Below are 22,360 nucleotides of genomic sequence, written 5' to 3'. Positions count from 1 at the left end.
GTACTAAAAGAAAGCGTGCTGCAAAGTTTTAAGAAATTTTGACAATTTGTGACAATTAATTTTAATTCGCAAATGTATTAAGGGAAGGAAAAATATCGCATTACATGCCTATACAATTTATAAGTGGAGAAGAAAGGGAGAAGGTCGAGACATGGATCCGTTTTTCTCATTCGAGCGCTATGATCCCCAATAGAAGAGCCATCTATCAGTGAAATGTTTAAACCACCATTTAAATGCTCCAAGTAAGCTATAAGTTAAAAAAAAATTCTTAAAATTAAATTTAATAACTACAAATGTAACAAAACACTGGCGTAAATATTAATAGTAAATAAAAGTCTAGAATTTATGGAGTAAAAGTAATGTTGTAATCGAGAATTATAGTTAGTACTATCAAATTACTAAAATAAAAATGGCATTTTTAAATAAACTGATGGGTACTTTCATAAATCCTTTGATGAAAGTTTCCGGATCAGTTCTCAAAGATCGTGTCCTTGTAAGTACTACTATAAACATGTATGTTTATTTATCTAATGTTTAAGAAAATGTAGTATTTACTTTTGTGAAGTGTTTTTAAATTTCTCTGCGATGTTACATGTTAATTTAGACATATATAATATATTTTCCATTAACATTACAATTATATTGATAGTAATTTTAGCGATGAGACTCTCACGGTTATTATGCAATATTATTCATGGCTTTTCTCATTTTAAAAATTTTTCTATGGTTTAAAAAATCTAAAGGCAGTAATCCAGGCCCATGGAGTATACATTTGACTTTAAAATGCCAATCAACAAAAGAATTTAAAAGTATCGAATTCGAGTTTGATGTTACTGTTTTTTTTTTTTAACTGAAGCATATAATGACAATAATTTTGAAACAGAATTTATAAAGGGTCATTTTATGTCAGTTCATCCCGCCTTTGCACCCTCTATCTCGGGTTTTAATGAAAATCTGTGCATTTATCGAATTTTCGATACTGATTTCAAAAATATTAATAATATTGGAACCTGTATAAAGGTTATAAACATAGGTATTTTTACCACAACAGCACTTATGCCACTATTTTGATTCACATAGTACAGCAATTTTTTAAAATTTTGTTTAGAATACAGAAATATGTCCTTTAAATGCATTCTTTTTATATATAAGTATCGTGTTTAGCACATCGGTCTATTTTGCAGTTTTATGATCTATCAGGAGTTGAGTATCTTCAACAGCTGGTTACTCGTAACTCATCCTCTTCAATTTAAAAAATGTTTTAACCAAAGAATGTTAAAAGTGCATACTAACATCTAATTAAAAAAATATTAATAGTTATTTCGCACATTTATTTATTTTGAATTAAGCATTTGGTAAAAGCACATTTCATTTTAAACAGCGCAAAAGATAACACAATGACTTGCAAATTTATCTAGAAAATGAAAAACTAAATTTGACGAATTGAAACTAGATTACTTTATACTGAATCAACAAGTGTTTTTGTACTTTTGCTTTTATTAAAAAAATATATATATATACTCAGATAAGTCAATATAGTCATTTTTTCGACACTTTTAGTTCTGAGAATTCAGAAGGATATTTTTTAATTTTTGCTGTTTTTATTATAACACATTATTTTAACAGAATGTCTAATGCTAAAAATTTATTGTCACCTTTTCCTTGTAGTGTAATATAAATAACTAGTAACAAAACTGTGATTTTCAGTGTTAAAGTTTTGTTTTGGGAACTATGAAAAATTTATTTTTTGCGTTTTTTTTTTATTAACTTTTCTTTTTATAGGCATTTTTTTAATGAACATTACTAATAAATTTTATTTTATAGCTATTTTTTTCTTCTTAAAATACGGCAATGTGAAAAACTGAAATTGAGGTTTTTGTTTAAAAAATTAAGAACAATTTTTGTTTTTGTTTCAATTTAGCTTTTTTTTTTTTTTTTTTTTTTTTTTAAACTTTTAATGAACATTTTTATCACCTACATAGCAATTTTTAAGAGCATTTTTGTTAAACTTAATTCTTTTTTCTGGTAATTAGATAACTGAGAATTCAGCTTTAAAATTTCCTTTCGAAAATTAGGATCGAGTTTTATTTTCTCTGTTTCGCTTTTGTATATAATCTTTAGTTTTTATGATAGCTCAGCGTTTTCAAAAGAGTTTCTGATAGGCCTTATTTTTTAGCGTTGTTTTGCAAATACATTTTTTTCAGAAAATATTCTTAGCATTGAAATTTTGCTTTCAGTGTTGCTATGCTGCTAAAAAAATGTGATATTTGGCCCCGAATATACGGTGTTCGTCTGATTGTTTTGCCGAATATTCGGTATTTGACAAATTGCATTCGTCGCCAATAAATCGAAGGAAAAATAACTAGGACTATTATAAACCATCATAGAAATGCATTGTTATACCATTATGGATCATCACAAATTTTGATAGTATCTTAGAAATCAAATGTTGGAACGATCATAAACAACCATCATCCCAATGGGCGATCAGAATCTCTTTTGTTGTAATAATATTGTAGTAAAAATTCAAGATTTTCAAAATCACATTGAAGAGCGGAAATAACTGCTTATAAAAATCATTTAGATTTACAATAAAAGCGGCTTAAAGAAAGCGCATTAAACTTACATTTACTATAGAATCAGTAAAAACTGAGCACATCAAAAAGTGATGTTTTAAAAGTGAAATTAAAAATTTGTGACTTTTTTTTTTTTAATCTTCTAAGTGCAACATTTCAAAATTAATGTTTGTTTTTATTTCAAATCAATTAGGTCATATTGCAGTTCATTTCAAAGGTTTTTGCTGTTGGGCTTAGCAACATTCACTAAAACATTTTTTGATAAAGTTCAGTTTGTATAAATTTAACTATCATAAAATTAAAGTTGTTTTAAGAATCATTTCATTAAAGTAACCCTAAGCTTGAATGAGGCAGGTTGAATTGTCAAGTACTGCACTGCAGAGCTATAAGTTTAAAAAATTGCAATTCTAATCTAAGAAATAAAATTAATTTAAAATAACAGTGAGCTTTGCTATAGTTTTATCTTTTAAAAAGAAAATAAATAAGGAAAATATATGAATGATTCATATATCAATTATTCCTTCTCGTGTAAGCCTTGCTCTTATATATTCTCTTTATTTGTTTTGGCTCTTTTTTTTTAATGCAAAAATATGCATTAAATAAGATCTGAAATTTTGATCATAGCAATTTTAAATTTAAAAAAAAAATTTAGGTCTATAATTTTTTAAAAGATAATATATATTTGAAGTCTTTGACAATTTTTAGAGGTAAAAACGCTGTTTTTACCACCCTCTATACCGATCCCATAAGAACCCTATATAAGTGGAATTACATTAAACCAATGTAATTTAAGCAGAAAGAAAAATTGTCTGGGTCAAAGTTGCCCCAAGCAAGAGCTACTTGGTTCAATATTTTCAAATCGCTATTAAAATTAAAAGTTTAAATAAATGCATTATCCATTTAATAAAATCGCATCATTTTTCTAACCCAAGTCAATTATTAAAAAATGGGCTAAAGTAGCCCTGTAGTAAGCTTTTATAGTTTGAAGGTTCTGTTAATGCCCTTTTTATATAATTAAATTAACAATCAGATAAACGGTAATGTTATGGAATGAAAGGCATAATTGAAAAACAGAATTTAGGTGACATTTAAAAGCAATAATTATAGATTTTTATTTATTTAAAAAAAAAAATTTTTTTTTGAGGCATTAAACTTTTTTTTTACTTTAAATTTTCTTAGTCACTACCGCATGCACATTAGTTTAACATTTGTCAGTATTTTTTCTGCATTTAAAATTTTCTTCCCATCAAAATTTTTTTTTTTTGATTTGCAGTGTAACTCAGATCTAATAACAAAACAATGTCTGTTGATCTCAACAAAACAATCACAGCCATTGTTTTGCACATCCTATGTTGATGATTCTTGTTTTTATTATTCTAATTATTTTAATATCAAGAGAATTTTTTACTTTCACTTTTATGGAATCATTTGAAATAGAAATTTGATTCTCTTTCAAATTTGAGGTCAAAAGTAACCTTCAGCTCAATTCAATAATCTGCAGATGTAGAGTTTCTTTCATTTTACTGATCTTTAATTTTACAGACACCAGTATCATCTCAAATAGTTGCAAAGAGATCAAAATTATATTACACGGATTGGAGGATGCTTAGAGATGTCAAACGGAGGAAAGTTGTTAAAGAATATGCCAAGCTAAGACTTCAAATAAATTCTATAAGATATAATACTGTCCTACCTGACCAAATCAAAGTGAGTATCAATAACTTTAAACTGTTATTTCTGCTTTAACTGCTCAAAATATTCATGTAATTTGTTTCATGTACAGCAAATAAAATGAATACTTAAAAGAAATTCTAAAAAGAAAACTAAAATTCTTTTTATATATTTAGGAAATTGCTCAAAAGGAAATTGAAGCATTGCCAACTGACAGTTGTTTCACTAAGCTTCATCCTCGTTGTGTTCTTACCTCACGTGCTCGTGGTAGATGGCGTGAGTTTCGAATGTCACGAATTATATGGCGTCATCTTGCAGATTATAACCAATTATCAGGAGTAGAACGTGCAATGTGGTAGCTCGTAAACTCAAGATAAAACTATTAGCATTTGATTCATAAATTGATGTAACCTTTTTCTTTTTTAAATAAAAAAATTATGTTGAACTGCTGAGTGAACTTAATTTTCTGTCACATTATTTTTTAATAGAATATTTAAGGTTATTTTAAACTCTTTTTGTTAAAAGCAATTTTTCTATGATATAGGAATTTTTTTATGAGTATAAAAAATTTGACGAACTATTTTTATTAAAAGAATTTAAACTCGATAGTATTCTAAAAATATGCTAAAATTCCTGCTCCAAAAATTTTTGCAACAATCATATAACAATCAATTAAAGCTATTATAAATTTATATTTTATTTTAAATTATAATTAATTAAAGATCATAAAAATCATATTAAAAATTATAATTAATTAAAGTTTTATACAGATTGTAGTTAATTTTATTTAATTATAATCAAAGTTTAAACTTTAAAAAAAAGTGTCCAGAAATATGTTTGCAAATTCAACTCATTCTAACATTCATTTCTGGTTCTCTAGCATTTATAATTGAATTCTATCATTTTGTAACGACTATATTTGATTCTTTCTTGGAAAATAAAGAAATATTCGTTTATTCAGACAAATATTCTTGTTTATTAATATTTTTTCATGGTCTTAATTGAAATCTGTGGATAAGTGCAAGTTCTAAACATACCTAAAGTTATGGAATAATCTTTTCAACAGTATCCTGGGCATTAGAGATGAGATGGACTTAGTCTGACACAGGTTCGTTTATTAAAAAGTTTTTTGAGCTCGGGTGGACTGGAACTCGTGATTAAATTTTGGTTAAACTTTTTTACTGCTTTTAAACAAACATTTAGTTCAGTTATTAAGTTTATAAAAAAAATTTTAAATTATAACATATAAAGAATTAGTAGTCTGCTACTTCCGTTCAGCGCCATTGTTTACTGAGGATTAAAAGTAAGATTTTTAGCTTTAAATTTTAATTTTCTTTATAAAGAATTTATTTTATTCATTTTTGAGTTTTTCTCAGTACTATACCATGTGTTAGACACCGTTCTTCGACTGGTGGATTTGAATGAAATGCGGTTATGCAGGCAAATGACACAGTGGGATATTATATTTAGTTAGGTAGTAAAGAGTACTATCCAGTGTATTGTTATTAATGATGTGAAGCGAGCACCCTTTGGGCGTTAGTGAGATAAGGCTCAGCCTCCAAGTTTATCGTAGTTATTGTCTGTAAAAGTACGTTCAAACAGAAACGTAGAACATTTTATTCCCTTTTTATTATCACCTGCATTTTGCATATTATTAATCTATAATTAAGTAATTTTCATTCATTAATGTATACACAATGGGATGATATATTTAGTTTGGTAGTAAAAAGTACTATCAGGTGTATTGTTATTAATGATGTGAAGCGAGCACCCTTTTGGGGGTCGACGACCATTAGCAAGATGAGGCACAGCCTCCAAGTTTATCATAGTACTTGTCGGTAAAAGTATGCTCGTACAGAAATGTAGAACATTTGTTTCCTTTTTTTATTATCATATGCATTTTGCATATTATTTTTCTATGATTAAGTCATTTTCATTCACTAATGTATATTTTCAAAGGTTAGTCATCATCGTACTAAGGATAGAAGAAATTATCAGACTTATATCTTGGGTTCTAAGTAATCCTATGTGTCTCGTGTTTGGGTGCGCTCTTATTAAAACTCGTCAGGCTCAAATCTCCGGACGTGAGCTTGAAATCATTTCTACTCGTAGCTAGTGACTTTTGTACACATTGATTCTATGTATTTAATGTATAACACTCGATACTGAATGAATTTAGAGTAATTTAATAATCAAAACTTTTAAGAAAATGTCGATCTGTGGTTGTAGTGTGAAGGTTTCAAGGATATATATACAAAATTTCATATTATAACCTAAATTGATAAGAAAAATAATTTGAAAAATCATGTTTATTATTTCACTTTAAGTTTTTTTTTTTTTAATTTTTTTTCTTAACATAAACATAAGTTGAAATAATAAAATTTTCTCATTTTTTCTTGTATTTTTTATCAGATGAAAAAATTTATTAAACAAAGCTGTTATCATTATAGAGAAAGGTAAAAGAAACATGACATTCTTAACCTTTGTATATTTTTTGCAAGGTTAGAAATTTAAGTTTAATTAAAAAAAAAAAAAAAAGAATTATTTGAAATTTAAAATGTTTATTTTTAAACCATTTTTCATCTTGCCCAAACTAGCAATGTGATATAGAATAGTTTTAGTCATTAAATAGCACTATTTCATTCCATTATATAAAAAACAATTATTATTAAAAGGAAAAATACTAGATTATCAGAAATAACAATACAATGGAAATACAAACTTTTAATGTTGCTAATCATTAACTCCTAAGTTCGTTACATTCAATTACATGTATAGTATACAATAAAACAAATACATTTATACAATATTTTAAGAAAATACATCTAATTAAGCTGGTAGAAACGACATAGTTATCAATTGTCTGACAATTTCCTCATAATTTCAAAATTTCGAACCCAATTTTAATAAAATATAAAACAAAGTTATAACAAAACAGTGTAGGGAAATATTACTGAAGAAAGCGTGATCACAATTACAATTTAATATTTTTAGACTTATGCTTGTTATCTCAAATTGTACCATATAGGATTCCCTTATATTTTATTTTCCAAATATATCTTTAAAATTGAATTACTTTTTATTTTTTTTATATGTCATTAATTTTTCTGACAAAGAACTTTTTTTTAGCACTTTTTTTTCAGATAACGCATTTAAATATAGTGATTTAACACATTTCAGAATGAGTAATCAAAAAATTACATGATTGTAAAAATTGTTCTTCAAAAACAATTTGTAAAATCTGAATATGATGTATTTAATCTCATCATTGATGATAAATAGCAAATTTTCAACATAAATTAACAGAATGAGAATTTAACCTGGACTAGGCATAGTACCTAAAAAATATAAATATAACTAAAAAACTACACAAGTAACTAGTAGTTAAAAGTGTTAAATTTAGGTTATTAAGTCTGCATAATTTATAAAACTATAATTTACATAAATTTAGCATCATCACCTAACTTACTCATGGAAATTTGGAGACAAAACAAGCCACATTTTCAAAAGACTGTTTTTACAAAAATAAAAAATGTGAAATCCTAGGAATTTATAAAATACTTACTAAGAAACAATATGACATTTATGAAGTAGTTTTGTACTTACTAAAGGAACAGTGAGATTTAAAGATGTTACCTTCAAAAAAAAAAAATGTTACTTAACTTGCCTTAAAGCACAAACCTTTTATATGTTATAACTTTACTTAAACAAGATTTATTAGTTAATCCATAAAACATAACAAGATTAATTTTAAATGAGATTAATTCTTTAGGTTATTTTAAACCCTGCAAGTTAAATTAAGAAACTTATTTCAAAGCATCTTAATAGAAATAGAGACCCAATTAGTTCTTAAATAAAAAAAATTAATGTTCGAATAATATTAAATAACAATAGAAAAAAAATATTTGAAAAATTGATTTTAGTTTCCCATACCCTGGCAGATAAATAGAATAATATTATAATAGTATTGTAAGACATTAGAAAAATAATATTAAAATTTGTTATCAACATCATGTTTAGTATACTAAATTTGCCTTTGTTATGTGTATTGTAAAATATTACAATAATGTACAGTTGATGGCAGTTTTAATAGCTTCGAAATGCATTTATCTACTATACTGGTAAAAAAAAAAGTTCCATTTACTGAAATCTAGAAAATGGTGTTCTCTCCTTAGTATATATTTTAATATTCTTGATAAAAAAAAATATATGCAGATTAAGGGGCTCATTTCTCTTTGTTTCGAACAATAATTTAAAATAGAAGGCTATAATTTATATTGTTTCTCTTGAATTCAAAGAGTATTACATATATAATCATACCACTCTTCTACCAACCTAATTTGTCTTACCCAAATGAAAAGTTTTTTCAGTATATTTTAATTTTGCCCAATTTATAAAATTGTATAAACAAAACTTTTGGGTTATCAAATAAAAATCTTTTTCCCAAAATATTAGTTGGTTAATGTTACATCATACTTAATCATCAGCTTTTTGTTCCCGCAATTTAAAAAATAAGATTTAATTAACGTTTTCAAAGTTGTAAAAATTTCATGTGTTGACCATCCACAAAGTGACTGAGTCATCTCATTCATTTTATTAGATTTTCAAAATTTTGTTTTATGAAAAAGAAAAACATGATTACTTAAGTTCCAAATTTATAAGGATATATTAAATGGCCTTCCACTTATTTTCTACATTAAGATGCAGTTCCAAAATAAATCTTGATCAATTAACAATGTAATATTCATTTCCAAACTGATGAACTAATTTATAACTTATTAAAATGCTAAACTGCATAATAAATAGTTACTTCATTTAAAATCATTAAGTTCAGATTAAGAATTATTAAACATAATTACAACATTTAAAAGAATAAAACCTTAAGATTGATCCTTCATAAGAATTGAATCCAATTAAATCTTAAGTAAAATTTTTAAACAGCTAAAAGAAGGATTATTCACTCATTTATAATATTTTTTAAATTTAGATTTCTCTTTTTTTCCTTTCTACACAACATACCTGTATCATTTCAAGATATTTTATAATAAACAGTATTTTTAATACATAGTTCAGTCACTGCTGCTAAATCAAATAAAATAGAATTATAAAAATATATTCAGTTGCGTAATTTCTAAAGTGTGGGACCCCTATATAAAGAAGAAAACATTGCAATTTTTTTCAATGGCTTTTTTAAAAAGTAAAATTTTATTCCCAATTTACCACAAAATAATAAACTACCTTTATCACTTTTTATGGAAGTATATTTTTATGTATATTTTTTTTGAATTACATACATTCTACTTTACTACAATGGCAATTATAACAAGTTTAGAAATTTTATTGTATAAAAAATATAAATTTTTATCAAACTTTGTAGATTTTTTTAAAAATATTTACATATAAATAATATCAGCTAATAATAATTATAATAAGCATGAGATTTTAAATTAATTGGATAAGCAATAATATTTTGACTTATCAATTCTACACTAGCTGAATAATTTATTAAAGCTTTTTTTTTTAAAAAAAAATTTAAAATCTCCTAATTAAGACATTTTTGTTAAAAATATTTTTTGACGCAAAACATACACATGAAATATTTTATAAATTTTTAGCATGAAAATGAGTTACCATAATTTATGCCATCATATAGTAAACAATATGAAATATTCATGGATTTTTAAGTACAGAAATTATTTAAGAATAAAAAAAACTTTACCAAACATTATACATCAACATACAATAAAAAAAATATATGTATAAAATGACTAGCAAAAATAATAAATTACATATCTAATCACAGATTACACAATAATTAAAATTACAGTGAGATATACACATTCAAGACATTGCACAAAAAAAAACTTGTAAAAATATCACGTTGTCATTATAAAAAATAGGCACTATAACACCTAATAACATTAAAGTATATACAAAAGAGAAAGTTTTAAATGCAATTTTGTTTCCATTACTATAATCAAATAATACAAAAGAATTTGTACTATATATACTGAATATATTTTTTGGAACACATTTAGTTCATGTAAATTAGATGTATTGATGCCCTGGCTTTAGTTCACCAGGATCCCATGCAGTTGGCATTTCTGGAATATTTTCACCTGAAAAAGTATAACAGCAAATCAAAAAAAAAAAAAAAAAATTCACAATGGAGATTTAAACGTGATTTAAAAATATCTATATTTGTGCAAGTTTATTTTAATTAGTTTAATAAATCTTGTTTGCATATAATTGTATTTATTAAACTTCTTCTTTCAAGACAGTACAGCCTGTTACAGGCAGACTACTTGGTCTGTAATAGGCTGTAGTGTGTCTTGAAAGAAGAAGTTTATTAAATTATATATTTTTACATGCAAATATAGGTAGATGCTTAAATATTTTATGATTTTCTTCAAAGTCAGTAAGTAATAATAGTATTAAGAAATGAGTAATCCCTCAAAGTTAAAGAATTCATAATGAAATTTTTTAAATTAGTATCCAAATAAGATTATTTTATAATTGCCTTCTGTGATTCAAATACAACATAAATACTTCCAAAGAAGAATAAAAAACACATTAGAGTTAAAGAATACGGTTTATAATAATAAGTGAAATAAAAAATTGTAATTAATAATATAGGCACAACTATTATTTCATACCTAATCTCGCAGACCAGTGCCTGGAACATATAATTATTATCACTGCAGCTGACACCAAAATTCCAATTATACATATAAGAGCAGCTAAAACAGGGCTGATAGGCATTTTCACTTTATCTATTGAAATTAGATTAAAACATTAGAACAGTATGAGACAAAATTTATAATTATTATTCATTTGAGGAAAAAAACTAAAATTGATAAATTATACTGAGCCAACTTATACATGAGAAAAGGCCAAATGATAATTCATTAAACTCCAATTGAAAATTTTAAAAATTAATTGAGTGGCCTAATAATTGTGAAAAAAACTTTGCGGTTCTGATGATAATTTGACAGGCCATGTGAATAGGCCATCAGAACCATGTGAATTAAAGACCACAATAAGTATTTTTGGTTAATACATAGAAACTTTAAATATACCTATGTTAATTATAGATTAAAAAATATCAATTATCTTTGTATTATTTATAAACATGCTTAAAATAAACTAACTATTACTCTGTACAGGTAATTTCATCAACTTTCTACAACTAAACAATAACATTGGTATTGTGAATGTTAGCAGTGAATGAAGCTAACTCTGTACTCAAAACATATAAGCAATATATAACATTCCTTTCAAATAAAATTGGGTAAGTTGAATTTCAGCGAAATAATCTTATTTATAATTTTTTTAATTTTAATAAGGTTGTTGCTATTTAGTATAAAACAAAAATAATTTATTTCTGTAACAAAATGTTTGAACACTCTTGAGTAATTAAGTCTGAATAATTTTGCATCTGGTTGCATTCTTATAATATCAATCTGTTTATTATATGTTGCCAGCACTGGAACCATATAATAAATACATCAATGCACTACAATAAGAAATAATAATATAAGATAAATTTAGACTTTTTTTTTAAACCTGAAAACTGAAGTTTAATTTTAATTAAAAATATTAAGCAAGATTTGGAAATCAGCTGAATGTCACTAAGAATTATAATAAACTTTACTTTTTTAAAAGAACATCCACTTGAATTTAGTTTCTAAACTAACTTTATAAAGTAAATAACTTTAAAAAAAAGAACATTCGAAGTCTAAATTAAAATTAAGTAACACACCTCTTTCAATTTTCTTTACAGATTTTGTAGCAACTGTTAACGCTACAGCATTGCTCCGACCAAGCTCATTAGTAGCAAATACCACAGCAATAAATGACATTCCAGATGGCAGGTCAATTAAATCAAATTCAGGAGTAGTCTTTTCAATGTCTGAGGCGACTAATCCTTGGGAGTTGTACAATTCAAGGTTGAATTTTTGTGGTAAACCCCCATCATAACCTGGATCACAACTAACAATTGCAGAATTCAGAGTTTCATTAGAGACAATACAATCTTCCACAGGATTGGGTACAGCTGAGGGTAAAAAAAAATAGTGTTTAACTAATAAGCAAAATAAAATTGTGTAAACGTTAAAAAACACACACACACACCTTTTTTGATTGATATAAATTCTACATGCAACTAACTCAATACTTAAATACAAAATAAGGCTAATGAAGAAACAAAATATCTCATTTTTTACTCTGGTTTATGCAGATTTTGAAAAGACAATAACTTTTACCTGCACTAACCAAAGTCAACAAACGCTGTTTATCTTAATTTAAGTAAAAGTCATATATTTTCAGATAACATTATCAGACATAAGGCTGAAAAAAGAAACTCAAAATAAAAATAATTAAAAGAACAAACTTGAAAAAATTGAATTGATAAAAGAAAGTGAATATTTCATTTGCTAAGGAACTCAGAACTGAAAAATTTTCAATGCTCCAGCTTCGCTCCCAGATTTTAAGTTCGTCAATTTTACTATATATTTATACTCTCTTTTGAGTTTCAGATTTTAATTTAAAATTTTTATTAGAAAGTATAACATTAAAAAAATAATATAGCATAATCATTAGCTCACACAGAAAATATAAATTTAATTTCATTCATTAAATAGGATTAACAATTTCATTGTTGAGATACTTTTTCATTCTTAAGAAAATAATTGAATCTAATAAATCCTTTATATTTGGCCTCAAATCATTATAAATGTATATTAATTTTGAGGATAGTCTTCCTACAGCAGCTTAGCTAACTGGCAATGCTGTTACATTTAGACAGGCCTCTTGAATGTCTGCAAGATACAATAAATTGGCTACAGTCCTAGAGCATGAGAAAATCCAAAAATCCAGGAAAAACATAGCTTCAGAGCACCCTGGTTCCCTGTTCATACTAGAAGCAAATCAATAACTTTGTAATTGGTCTATAATTCAATAAGATCATGTATTAACTGTTTCTATTGAAAAGTTTTTACCATTGAATGTAAAGAATAAAAGATAAAATATCATCTTATTTGTTTTCTTAATATTAAATCACCTTTTAACCATGGCTAAATAAATTATTTTAATAGAAATAATTAGCTTCTTTTCTCTTCTTTTTTGGATTAAAAAAAAAAACCCTGTTTCAAACAAATAGTCAAAAGAAAATTTTTTTTCCATTGCTAGGCGTGAACAAAGCATTATTATTGTTTTTTTTAAACAAAAAGATACTTGATTCATCAAAATAATGTACATAACAAATTCTAGGCATTTTTTGAAAGAATATCTTGTTTGAATTGAATGTTATAATGTCACGTTTCTCCATCTTAGTTATTTTAAAAATATTCTTACTTATAGAATTAACTTATCATTTTTGCAAAAACTAATGGTGCAGCTTACAATTTTTTCAGTTCAAAATGATATGAAGATATTAAACTTACAAGCAGGAGTCAAAGTAAAGCAACATGCTTCAGTTTGCATGCCAACTTCATTTTCTGCTGCACACATAATATGGCCATAATCGCTTTCCCTTTTTATAGTATAGGAAAGGGTGCTGGATGTACCATTTATTGTAAAACCCTTTAATGGTATCTGGCGGAAAGTGTTATTCAGATACCAATGAAATTTAACACTTGATGGATTGGCATCAACTAAGCACTCGATTTCTACTGATTGTCGAAGTGCAACTCCATAAGAAGCTCGTTGATTTAAAGCACATTGAGGAACATCTGAAATGTAGTATTTTTTTGCTGATTAAAATTTTAAAAAGTTTACATTAACAGAAAAATGAAATTATTTTAACTAAAATCATAGAAAAATGTAACAATTTCATTACATAATTTATATATATATATATATATATGATCATGAATCAATACAAATATGCTATTATGATAATGTTCTTTTACGCAACACATTGGTTTTTAAAGATCACCTAGAAATACTAAAGGAAAAAAACCTTTTCCGAATTTTTTTTTTTTTTTTTTGTATTTTGCTTTTAATTTTCTCGCCTTTTTCACAGCTATATCTAATTTTCAGTTTTGAAAACTTAATGTGGCAAAATACTACAGATAAAAACAGTTTTTATTAATAATTTTTTACAGATAACTTTTATAAATTCAGTTGAAATTACATCTAACCATAATTTAATAATTGGAATAACCTAGGTAATTCCTTAAAAAAAAAAGATTTGCAGCCCACCCAACAATAACGGTCTTAGAATTTGAATTAAACAAAAATATCTAATGTGGAACAAAAATTCTATTGGTCATGTACTCGCTGCTAAATTTTTAAGTTAATTGGATAAAAATTGATGTTATTCACTTTATAAACACTGTTTTAAAAATTCTTCATTTAAATTTCACATAAGCATAAGCTATAAGTGAACATATCTTTACCATTAACAATAGCTTTGTCACAATCATATTAATAATTTTCAATTTATACTTTTAATGAAACAGTTTTAAGAGTATATAACGTCAAAATGTACCTCTCCATTTTTTTTTAATTGAAAATTATGATTTTTTTTCTTCTAAGAAATGATAAATTGTTTATTTGGTTCCTTTTGAAGCTGTGATATCTAAATGTTATTTACACAAAAATTAATTGGAAAAAAGTCATAAAGAATTTTTTTTTTTAATAAATCTTAATTTTGTTAATTATTGATCAAGATGTTAGTATTGCTCTTGAAATTAGCTCTTTTTTATAACTAAAATAAAAATATGCTTATTGATACAAATATATAATTTTTAATACTGAATTTAAATCAGTATGAATATTCTCATAAATTAACACAGTTTTTGGTGGTTTGATAAATTAAACAAATTAGGTAGAAAAGAACAATTTAGTTTAATTTTTAAAAAAGGAGAAGGTATGACTATAGATATGCATAATGTAAATAATCAAAAGTTAAACAAAACATATGATACTTTATAAAGTATACATATAAATGCAAAATTCTGATGCTTCATTGGTTAATTGCGAACGGAAAAATTCTTTACTTGAAAGTTGCTTTAAGCTTACCCAACTTCAAATCTATAGATACCAGCTTATCTGGAAAGCAGGGCTCGAAAAGCCACCAGTCCTTGACGGTCAAAAATTACCCCGCGGACAATGAATATCTCGAATCCGATGTCCTTGCGGACGGCCATTTTCCCGTTAATGTTCGTGATGCATTTTCAAATTTTTGTTATCTTACAAGAGTCTAGCACATACTGCGCATGGTGGAAAGGATGTTTTCTCTGTCTGGGAGTACTGCAGCGGTTGAAAGGGCGTTTTCAGCAATGAACTTACAAAAAAAAAAAAAAAAACACATTACATACTGGTCTTAAACAAGAAGCGTTAAACGCAATAATAAGCATCTATCTAAATGGAAAACCCCTATCAGATTTCACTGCAGAAACCTCTGTAAATCATTGGCTTGATTGTGGAACTGGCAAATGTCATATTTGATTCATTTAAAAAATGCAGTACCTTTGGATAAATTGACATTCCAGATAACTTGACCTTTGTCATTTAAATCATTTCATAAAACAAATATTAGGTTTTTCTATTAGTAACCTAGTATTTCTTTTATTACTGTATAATGTAATCCTAGTATTTGTAATCCTAGTAACTACTAATTCATTGTGCAATTTATATAAATGTTTGTAATAAATAAGAGAAAATTATATTTTTATTTATTTAGAAGCTAAGGGTTAGTTTCAAAGGAGGACAGGTACATTGTTCGACAAGCCGTCCTCGGTGACGGGTTAAATTTCTGAATTTTTCCGAGCCCTGCTTGAAAGTAAAGGGGGCTAGAGTATAATGCTGATCAAATTGTTATTGGTCACCAGAGGTGAAGTTTTAATCATTACATCACCTCTCTAGCTAAAAACTGGATATTGCTGTAGTATTTTCCTTTTTTTATTTTTATTAAAAGGTAAAAATCTGACAATTTGTTTCTTTAATGACTATTGAGTTTAAAACACCAATAGTAAAAAGTTATATAGTTGAATAAGTTTTATAGATACACTTCCATTTTTATAATGGATTCATTACAAAAAAATAACAAATTAAACTTACAGTGAACATCAATAGCAACGCTATCACTGACACCTTCACCCTCGGAATTAGCAGCTACGCATGAGAAATTGCCTGAATATTTTCTATTGATATTATGAAAGAGCAACGATCTATTTTGTATTTTAATGCCAGCGTTAATATTGGTGTAAAGTGGTTCATCTTGAAATCTCCATCCCACTTCAGTTACAGACGGATGTGCAATTATGTTACAATCAAAATAAACAGCATCTCCTTCCAGAATGTATGATCGAGGAGTTCCAACTGTCACAGAAAGTTTGGGAACATCTAAAAACGATAATCATGAAGAAGAAATGTATTTTGATGCTAGAATTATAATTTTACCTTAGACAATATTATTTGTTTTAAAAATAATAAATTTTTATTTAGTAATGAAGAAAATTTTTTATAACATTCAACATTTAAATTGCTTCAAGCAACATATTGTACACTTTTGTAATTGAGATATACAAAATTGAAAAGATTCATTAAATTCAATAACTGCTATTATGTTTTCAACAATTTTACTATCATGACTTCTGTTAATTAATTTTGGCAAGTACTACACATATGTATAATTTTAACTATTTAAATCAACTACGAAATGCATATTCAGTTTTTATTAGCTTGTGAATGAAAATGACTCTAAAACAGTTTGAAATCTTTAGAAAATCTTTACAAAGAAAGAAATATTAAGTAAAATTTTTAAAAATTTTATTGTTTTTATCAGCTGTTTTCTTGGGTCATAGTAAAAAACCATAATTCTACTTCCAACTTTTCACCATAGTACATATGAAAAGCTTATAGTGAAACTATGACAAGTCAAATTAAAGTAGAGAGCTTGAGTTTTGATCTTAAAAAACACATATACACAATATTGTTTAAAAATTTATTATTTTTGCAGATGCTCTTGAGAATACAGGGTTATTAAAAAATATGGACCCAATTTTAATAATTGTAAATTATTAAAATTTAATAAAATAAAAATTTTATCTGAAAAATATGCATAGTAATGAAAAAAATAAGGTTATAAATGCTTTAAAGTCAGAATGTTTAACAAAATTTTATTGCATATTTATATTACTTTTATAGTTAAATTAACTTTGTATAGATTATTAAGAATATGATTTTTTTCCAAAAATATAATTTAATCTAAGAAAAAAAAATTGCAAAAAGTGGCTATTAAATGAATGAAAAGAATCTATTTGCTAAATTTGGTCACTAAATTTGGTTTGAAGAAGGCTACTAAGTTGCTAGAGTTAGCTGGCCATTGACTACTAACTGAAAATTTAAATTTTCAGTTAATTACTAATTAGTTTAATTACTAAAATATTTTGTAGCTTTTTAATGTTTCACAATAAAACTTTCATATGGAATAAGTCTTAAAAAATAGTTGATATTTTTTAATACAAAATATTGAAAAGTTAATGTGATGAAAACTATACAGCTTATAAAAAACAACAAATTGGTAACACTTTTTTCATTTTTAAAACTCTACTGTATCAATAATTAATTATTGAGTATTAGTTAATTACAAAAAACATAAAATTATAAATAAAGACAATTACAATGCACTTCAAGAACTCTATGATCTTCTAGTATATTTCCATTCATCACAGGATTACTCGCACGGCAAGACAAAGCACGCCCATTATCATCAGATCTAGGCACAAATAGAAGTTTGCTGATTGTTGTTGAATCATATGCGGCTATTGTGAAATTCAGCAATTGCTTACTACCAAGCCACCAAGTAATAACTGCTGGAGGTCTTGAACCTCTGGACTGGCATTTGAGGATTGTGTGGCGACCAGCAGATAATGGACGTTGTAATGTAGTAATATGAACATCTAGTGGTTTTACTATAAAAATAAATTTACATCAGTTACACCAGTATAGAATATAAAAACACTAGGCACAAAATCAAACAAGATTAATATGTATGATATTATATTATATAACAAATATAATATCTGTTATATATTATATTATATACACAGATATTATATTACATAAATTAATATATATGATATTATATGTATGACATTTATAATGAGTAAGCAAATCTTACATATTTAATTTTTTACAGATTGTCCTAAATCTTGGATCAGTTTCTTGATTTTATCTTTTCTCAGCTTTTGTGAAACTTGACTTTTAAAAAATAATTATTTAAATAAAATAATAATACTAAAAAATAATTATTTAATACCTTAGAAAAATTATAAAAGGAAAAATCATAAAAGAAATTAAAATATTTGTGAAATAACTAATTATATGCATAAAATAAAATATTATAAGACTTAGTATATTTTATTTAATTCTGTATTTAACATGGCATGTTATTTTCTTTAGATCCCATAAATATTTTTTTTTTGTTAATAACTAAACAATTTAAAAAATTAAATTGATAAAATAAAAGTGCTGCATTTTAAAGTTTATTAATTTAATTTTAATATCAGATTAGAGGCATCAATTAAATTAAATTCTAAATATTCAATTCTTTACATATATAACTACTTCAAAATTATTATGTGCTTCACATATAAAACAGTAAATTAGAGAATTTTAGTTTTTTTTAAAGTAAAACTTATACATTGAAAAAATTGAAATAAAATTTGTCTGAAATTGGGCCTCTGATTTGGAATGTTGTTCTGATTTGGATTGCCATTCAATGTTTTTATATCATTAATCATTTAAAAACTTGTTCATTTTAAAAATATAGTACCATCTTATATACGATTATGAATTTTTTTAATCTTGTTTAATGGTAAAATATTTTAAAAAAATAATAATAGAAGTATGCAAACAATAGAATATAAAAAGAGTAGAAGTATTACACATGCATATTCATAAAAACCAGCAAACAACTAGTGCATATTACATCTACAGTGATTACAAATATATTCAAGTACAATAAATATTTGGCTGAAATATTACATGAAGAAATAAAATTAGCTAATTTTTAACTAATCATGGTTTTTAGCAATGAAACCATGTTTTTATCTCTATAGCCTTATTAATTGTTAGAGATTCTCTGTAGATCTGAAAACCATGAATTTTGCAACAGGAAATAAATCAATTTGCATTACAATTTGCAATAACAATTACTACCGAAGTCTAAGTTGGAAATATTAGCAAATAATTAACATGCTAATGAATTTTGCACTTTCATTAATAGAATATGATAAAACACTAAATTCATTAATAAATAGTTTTACAAAAGGAACAAAAAAAAATTCTAAAACACACAGAAAAAAACCCAGATAAATAAGAAACATATCAAGTGTGATTATAAAATATATCTTTATAAAACTTTTAAAAAAATAATAAAAATTAATATTCTTACAATTCAAATCTAAACTAACAGACTTTTCTGCAGGTTCAGTAGCATTAGGTAGCGATGCCTGGCAAGTCAATGTGGACATAAGATCTCCTCTGCTCAAATATGCTAATGTCAGCTCATTCCGAACAACTCCTCTTGGCATTGCAATGAAGCTGTCATCCAATAAATTTGTATCCTTCCACCACGTGAGAACTGATGGATATCCTAGAAAACATTACATAATATAATACAAACAATATATACATAAACAGGGGTCTGTTTAGAAGAAATTTGGGTCCGTTAACGGACCTTTCACATAACATCTTTTCATAAAATCGGACCCTTCACAAAATAATTAATCTTTTAATCAGACACTTCACAAATTTGTTTATCTTCATTTATGTTTTGTTACATCGAATAAACCCTTCCCTGGGGGGAGGGGGAGAAAGGCGGATCGAAACGAACTAGGTAAGTTTTCCAAGTTTCAGTAAGTTTAAATTCCAAATGTAGTATTCTAAGAAAATATTTCTACTTTTACAAACATCGTGTGCACATTCTTATTGATATTAAATGACAATTTTTTTTGTAAATAAATAATTGATCAATTTGTATTTATTCATAAAATTAATTAATAGAATATTATGTAAATAAAAATTAATTTCTGGCAATTTCTTAAATAAAATATTATAAATTTAAGAATTGTTTAAATTTACTTAATGTGTAACACATTAAAAGTGATACATAACTAAGTTGTTAAAATATGTCATTTAAAATTATTAAAAATGTGAGTGATTTTGTATCCATTATTCGTCCGAAATGAATATTCTGTGTTGAGCAGAATAGGCTAAATACCAAATATTTGTATGTTGCATCTCTAACTTAGTAGCAGCAATTATTGAGCAGAATCTTGTATCTATTTACAATTTAAAAATTTCTTGAAAAGGTTTTCAGAAATTTTTGCAATAACAGGACCCTGTTTGCACAAATTCACAAAAGAATGTGACATAACACTTTTTTTGTATTCACAAATTATGAGTAGTAGTTTTTTCACAATTTTAAAAAACAAGACCTTTCACAAAATGTCTGGACAGACCCCTGATAAAAGATATGCATACATGAAAGACTAACATATCACTGGAAAAAAGGCAGTATTTATTTCTTCTTGGTGGCAATGGGAATTAAATGATTTTATTAAAATAACAAAACTTCTTGTATGTATTTATACACCATACAGGTACTATGTACTACAATGGCCTCATAAATAAAGTTAACCGGTAACAGTTTTTCTTTTCAGACAAAAATATCAGATCACAACATATAGCCCAGTTTTAGTCCTTTTTACCTTCTGCTGCAACGGATAAAAGTAAGAAAATACTTAGTTAAATTTTACCAACTTAAATATCATTAGAATTTTAATCTTTTTCATTCATTCAAACAACAACCAATCAATATACACATTGAAAAATGAGTAGGTAATAAAGAAAAGAAATAAAAAGTGTTATTTTTATCACTTGCAATATTAATTTTTTAAGCTTTTATATTCAATATTTGGATTTTTAAAAAATATATACTAGTACATATGAAAAATATTACACTTGCCAATTTGAAATCAATACATCCTGTTTATGAAGGAAATACATCAAGTGAGTATAAGTAATAAGACCTAACTCACTGATTAATTGTTTGTTTTTTATTAGATTTAAGGACAAACATAAATAAAGTCATTTGTTCAATATGATTCTGGTTTTCAGCAGTTAGGTACATAATATAAAGTAAGTTCTGAAATATCTTAAAAAATATTTTTTTCAAAAATTAGTGGTGCTGTCAAAAAACCTTGTCTTTGTTGTTTGAGTAGTTAATATTCATTTTAAATTACAATTTCATTTTCAATTAATGCACATAGTTTAGAACAATTGTTATGTGTAATTTTAGGAGAAAAATAATATTTAAAATTGAAATTTTTGTTTAATTATAAGAAAATTGTTTATTTTATATTAAGGACATATATGTTTTGAGAGGAATTTCCTACTATTTTTAAAGGTATTTTTTAGATCGTCAAAACCAAATTCAATAATTTTCAAGAGAAATTTGATAGTATGAGATTTCCTTTATTAGAATAAAACTGCTTTGCGACAACGGAAATGAAAAGTGGCTTCACGGATTCTAAATTGTTATCCGTATTATACTGCGGTAGAAATCAATATCATACAGCAATTTGTTCTACCTTTCAAAGTAGCTTACCTCCATTGGTTTCACAATATAGAGATAATCGGGAACCTTCATTTAAAGGGCCAACAGTATCTGCTAATGCTTTGCCGCTTTCGTCAATTATTAATACTCGTGATCCTGAAAAAACAAAGAAATTATAGAGTATTATTTTTTGCCAATATTACATATTTATAAAGCAGAATAATATTTTACATAAAATAGAACACAATTTTACCAAATATTGCGATAATAAAATCCAAAAGTAAAACAGCAAGAATGTTTTGCATATCACATTTAAAAACAAAACTAAAATTGATGTCGGATGAACTGACAGGAGAAGAATCAAGCCAGGATAATGGGATCAGCAGAAATCTTTTTTACCAACAAGAAAATAAAGACTCCGTTTTATCAGTTTTCGTACTTAATATACGATACAACTCAGTAATTTTATTTTAAACTGATTAAATTGTGGGTGGTATCGGTTTGAACGCAATGAACTCTTGATAGATTGATTAGGAGAATT

At 25.8% G+C, this 22,360-nt stretch overlaps 2 protein-coding genes across 2 annotated transcripts; one reads left to right on the top strand and one right to left on the bottom strand.

Annotated features, from left to right (window-relative positions):
• Window positions 1-258: 258 nt before the first annotated feature.
• Window positions 259-4,692, top strand: mRpS14 (mitochondrial ribosomal protein S14). Its single transcript, XM_016055542.3, has 3 exons — window positions 259-493; window positions 4,119-4,283; window positions 4,424-4,692. The coding sequence occupies exons 1-3, from the start codon at window positions 410-412 to the stop codon at window positions 4,604-4,606; spliced, it is 432 nt and encodes a 143-aa protein (XP_015911028.1). The 5' UTR covers window positions 259-409; the 3' UTR covers window positions 4,607-4,692.
• A 4,830-nt stretch (window positions 4,693-9,522) lies between these two features.
• LOC107442075 (B-cell receptor CD22) lies at window positions 9,523-22,355 on the bottom strand. The gene is made up of 9 exons (XM_087151575.1): window positions 22,073-22,355; window positions 21,871-21,975; window positions 19,654-19,854; window positions 17,879-18,169; window positions 16,314-16,598; window positions 13,691-13,978; window positions 12,010-12,303; window positions 10,904-11,020; window positions 9,523-10,366 (listed from the first exon to the last, which is right to left on the bottom strand). Exons 1-9 carry the CDS (start codon window positions 22,122-22,124, stop codon window positions 10,296-10,298), a joined length of 1,704 nt encoding a protein of 567 aa, XP_087007701.1. The 5' UTR covers window positions 22,125-22,355; the 3' UTR covers window positions 9,523-10,295.
• Window positions 22,356-22,360: the final 5 nt, after the last annotated feature.

The sequence above is a fragment of the Parasteatoda tepidariorum genome, chromosome 9 (assembly GCF_982258835.1).
Source record: "Parasteatoda tepidariorum strain Cologne lab strain chromosome 9, Ptep-v5.0, whole genome shotgun sequence".
Lineage (NCBI taxonomy): Eukaryota > Metazoa > Arthropoda > Arachnida > Araneae > Theridiidae > Parasteatoda > Parasteatoda tepidariorum.
This window is presented reverse-complemented; position numbering and strand designations above follow the sequence as displayed.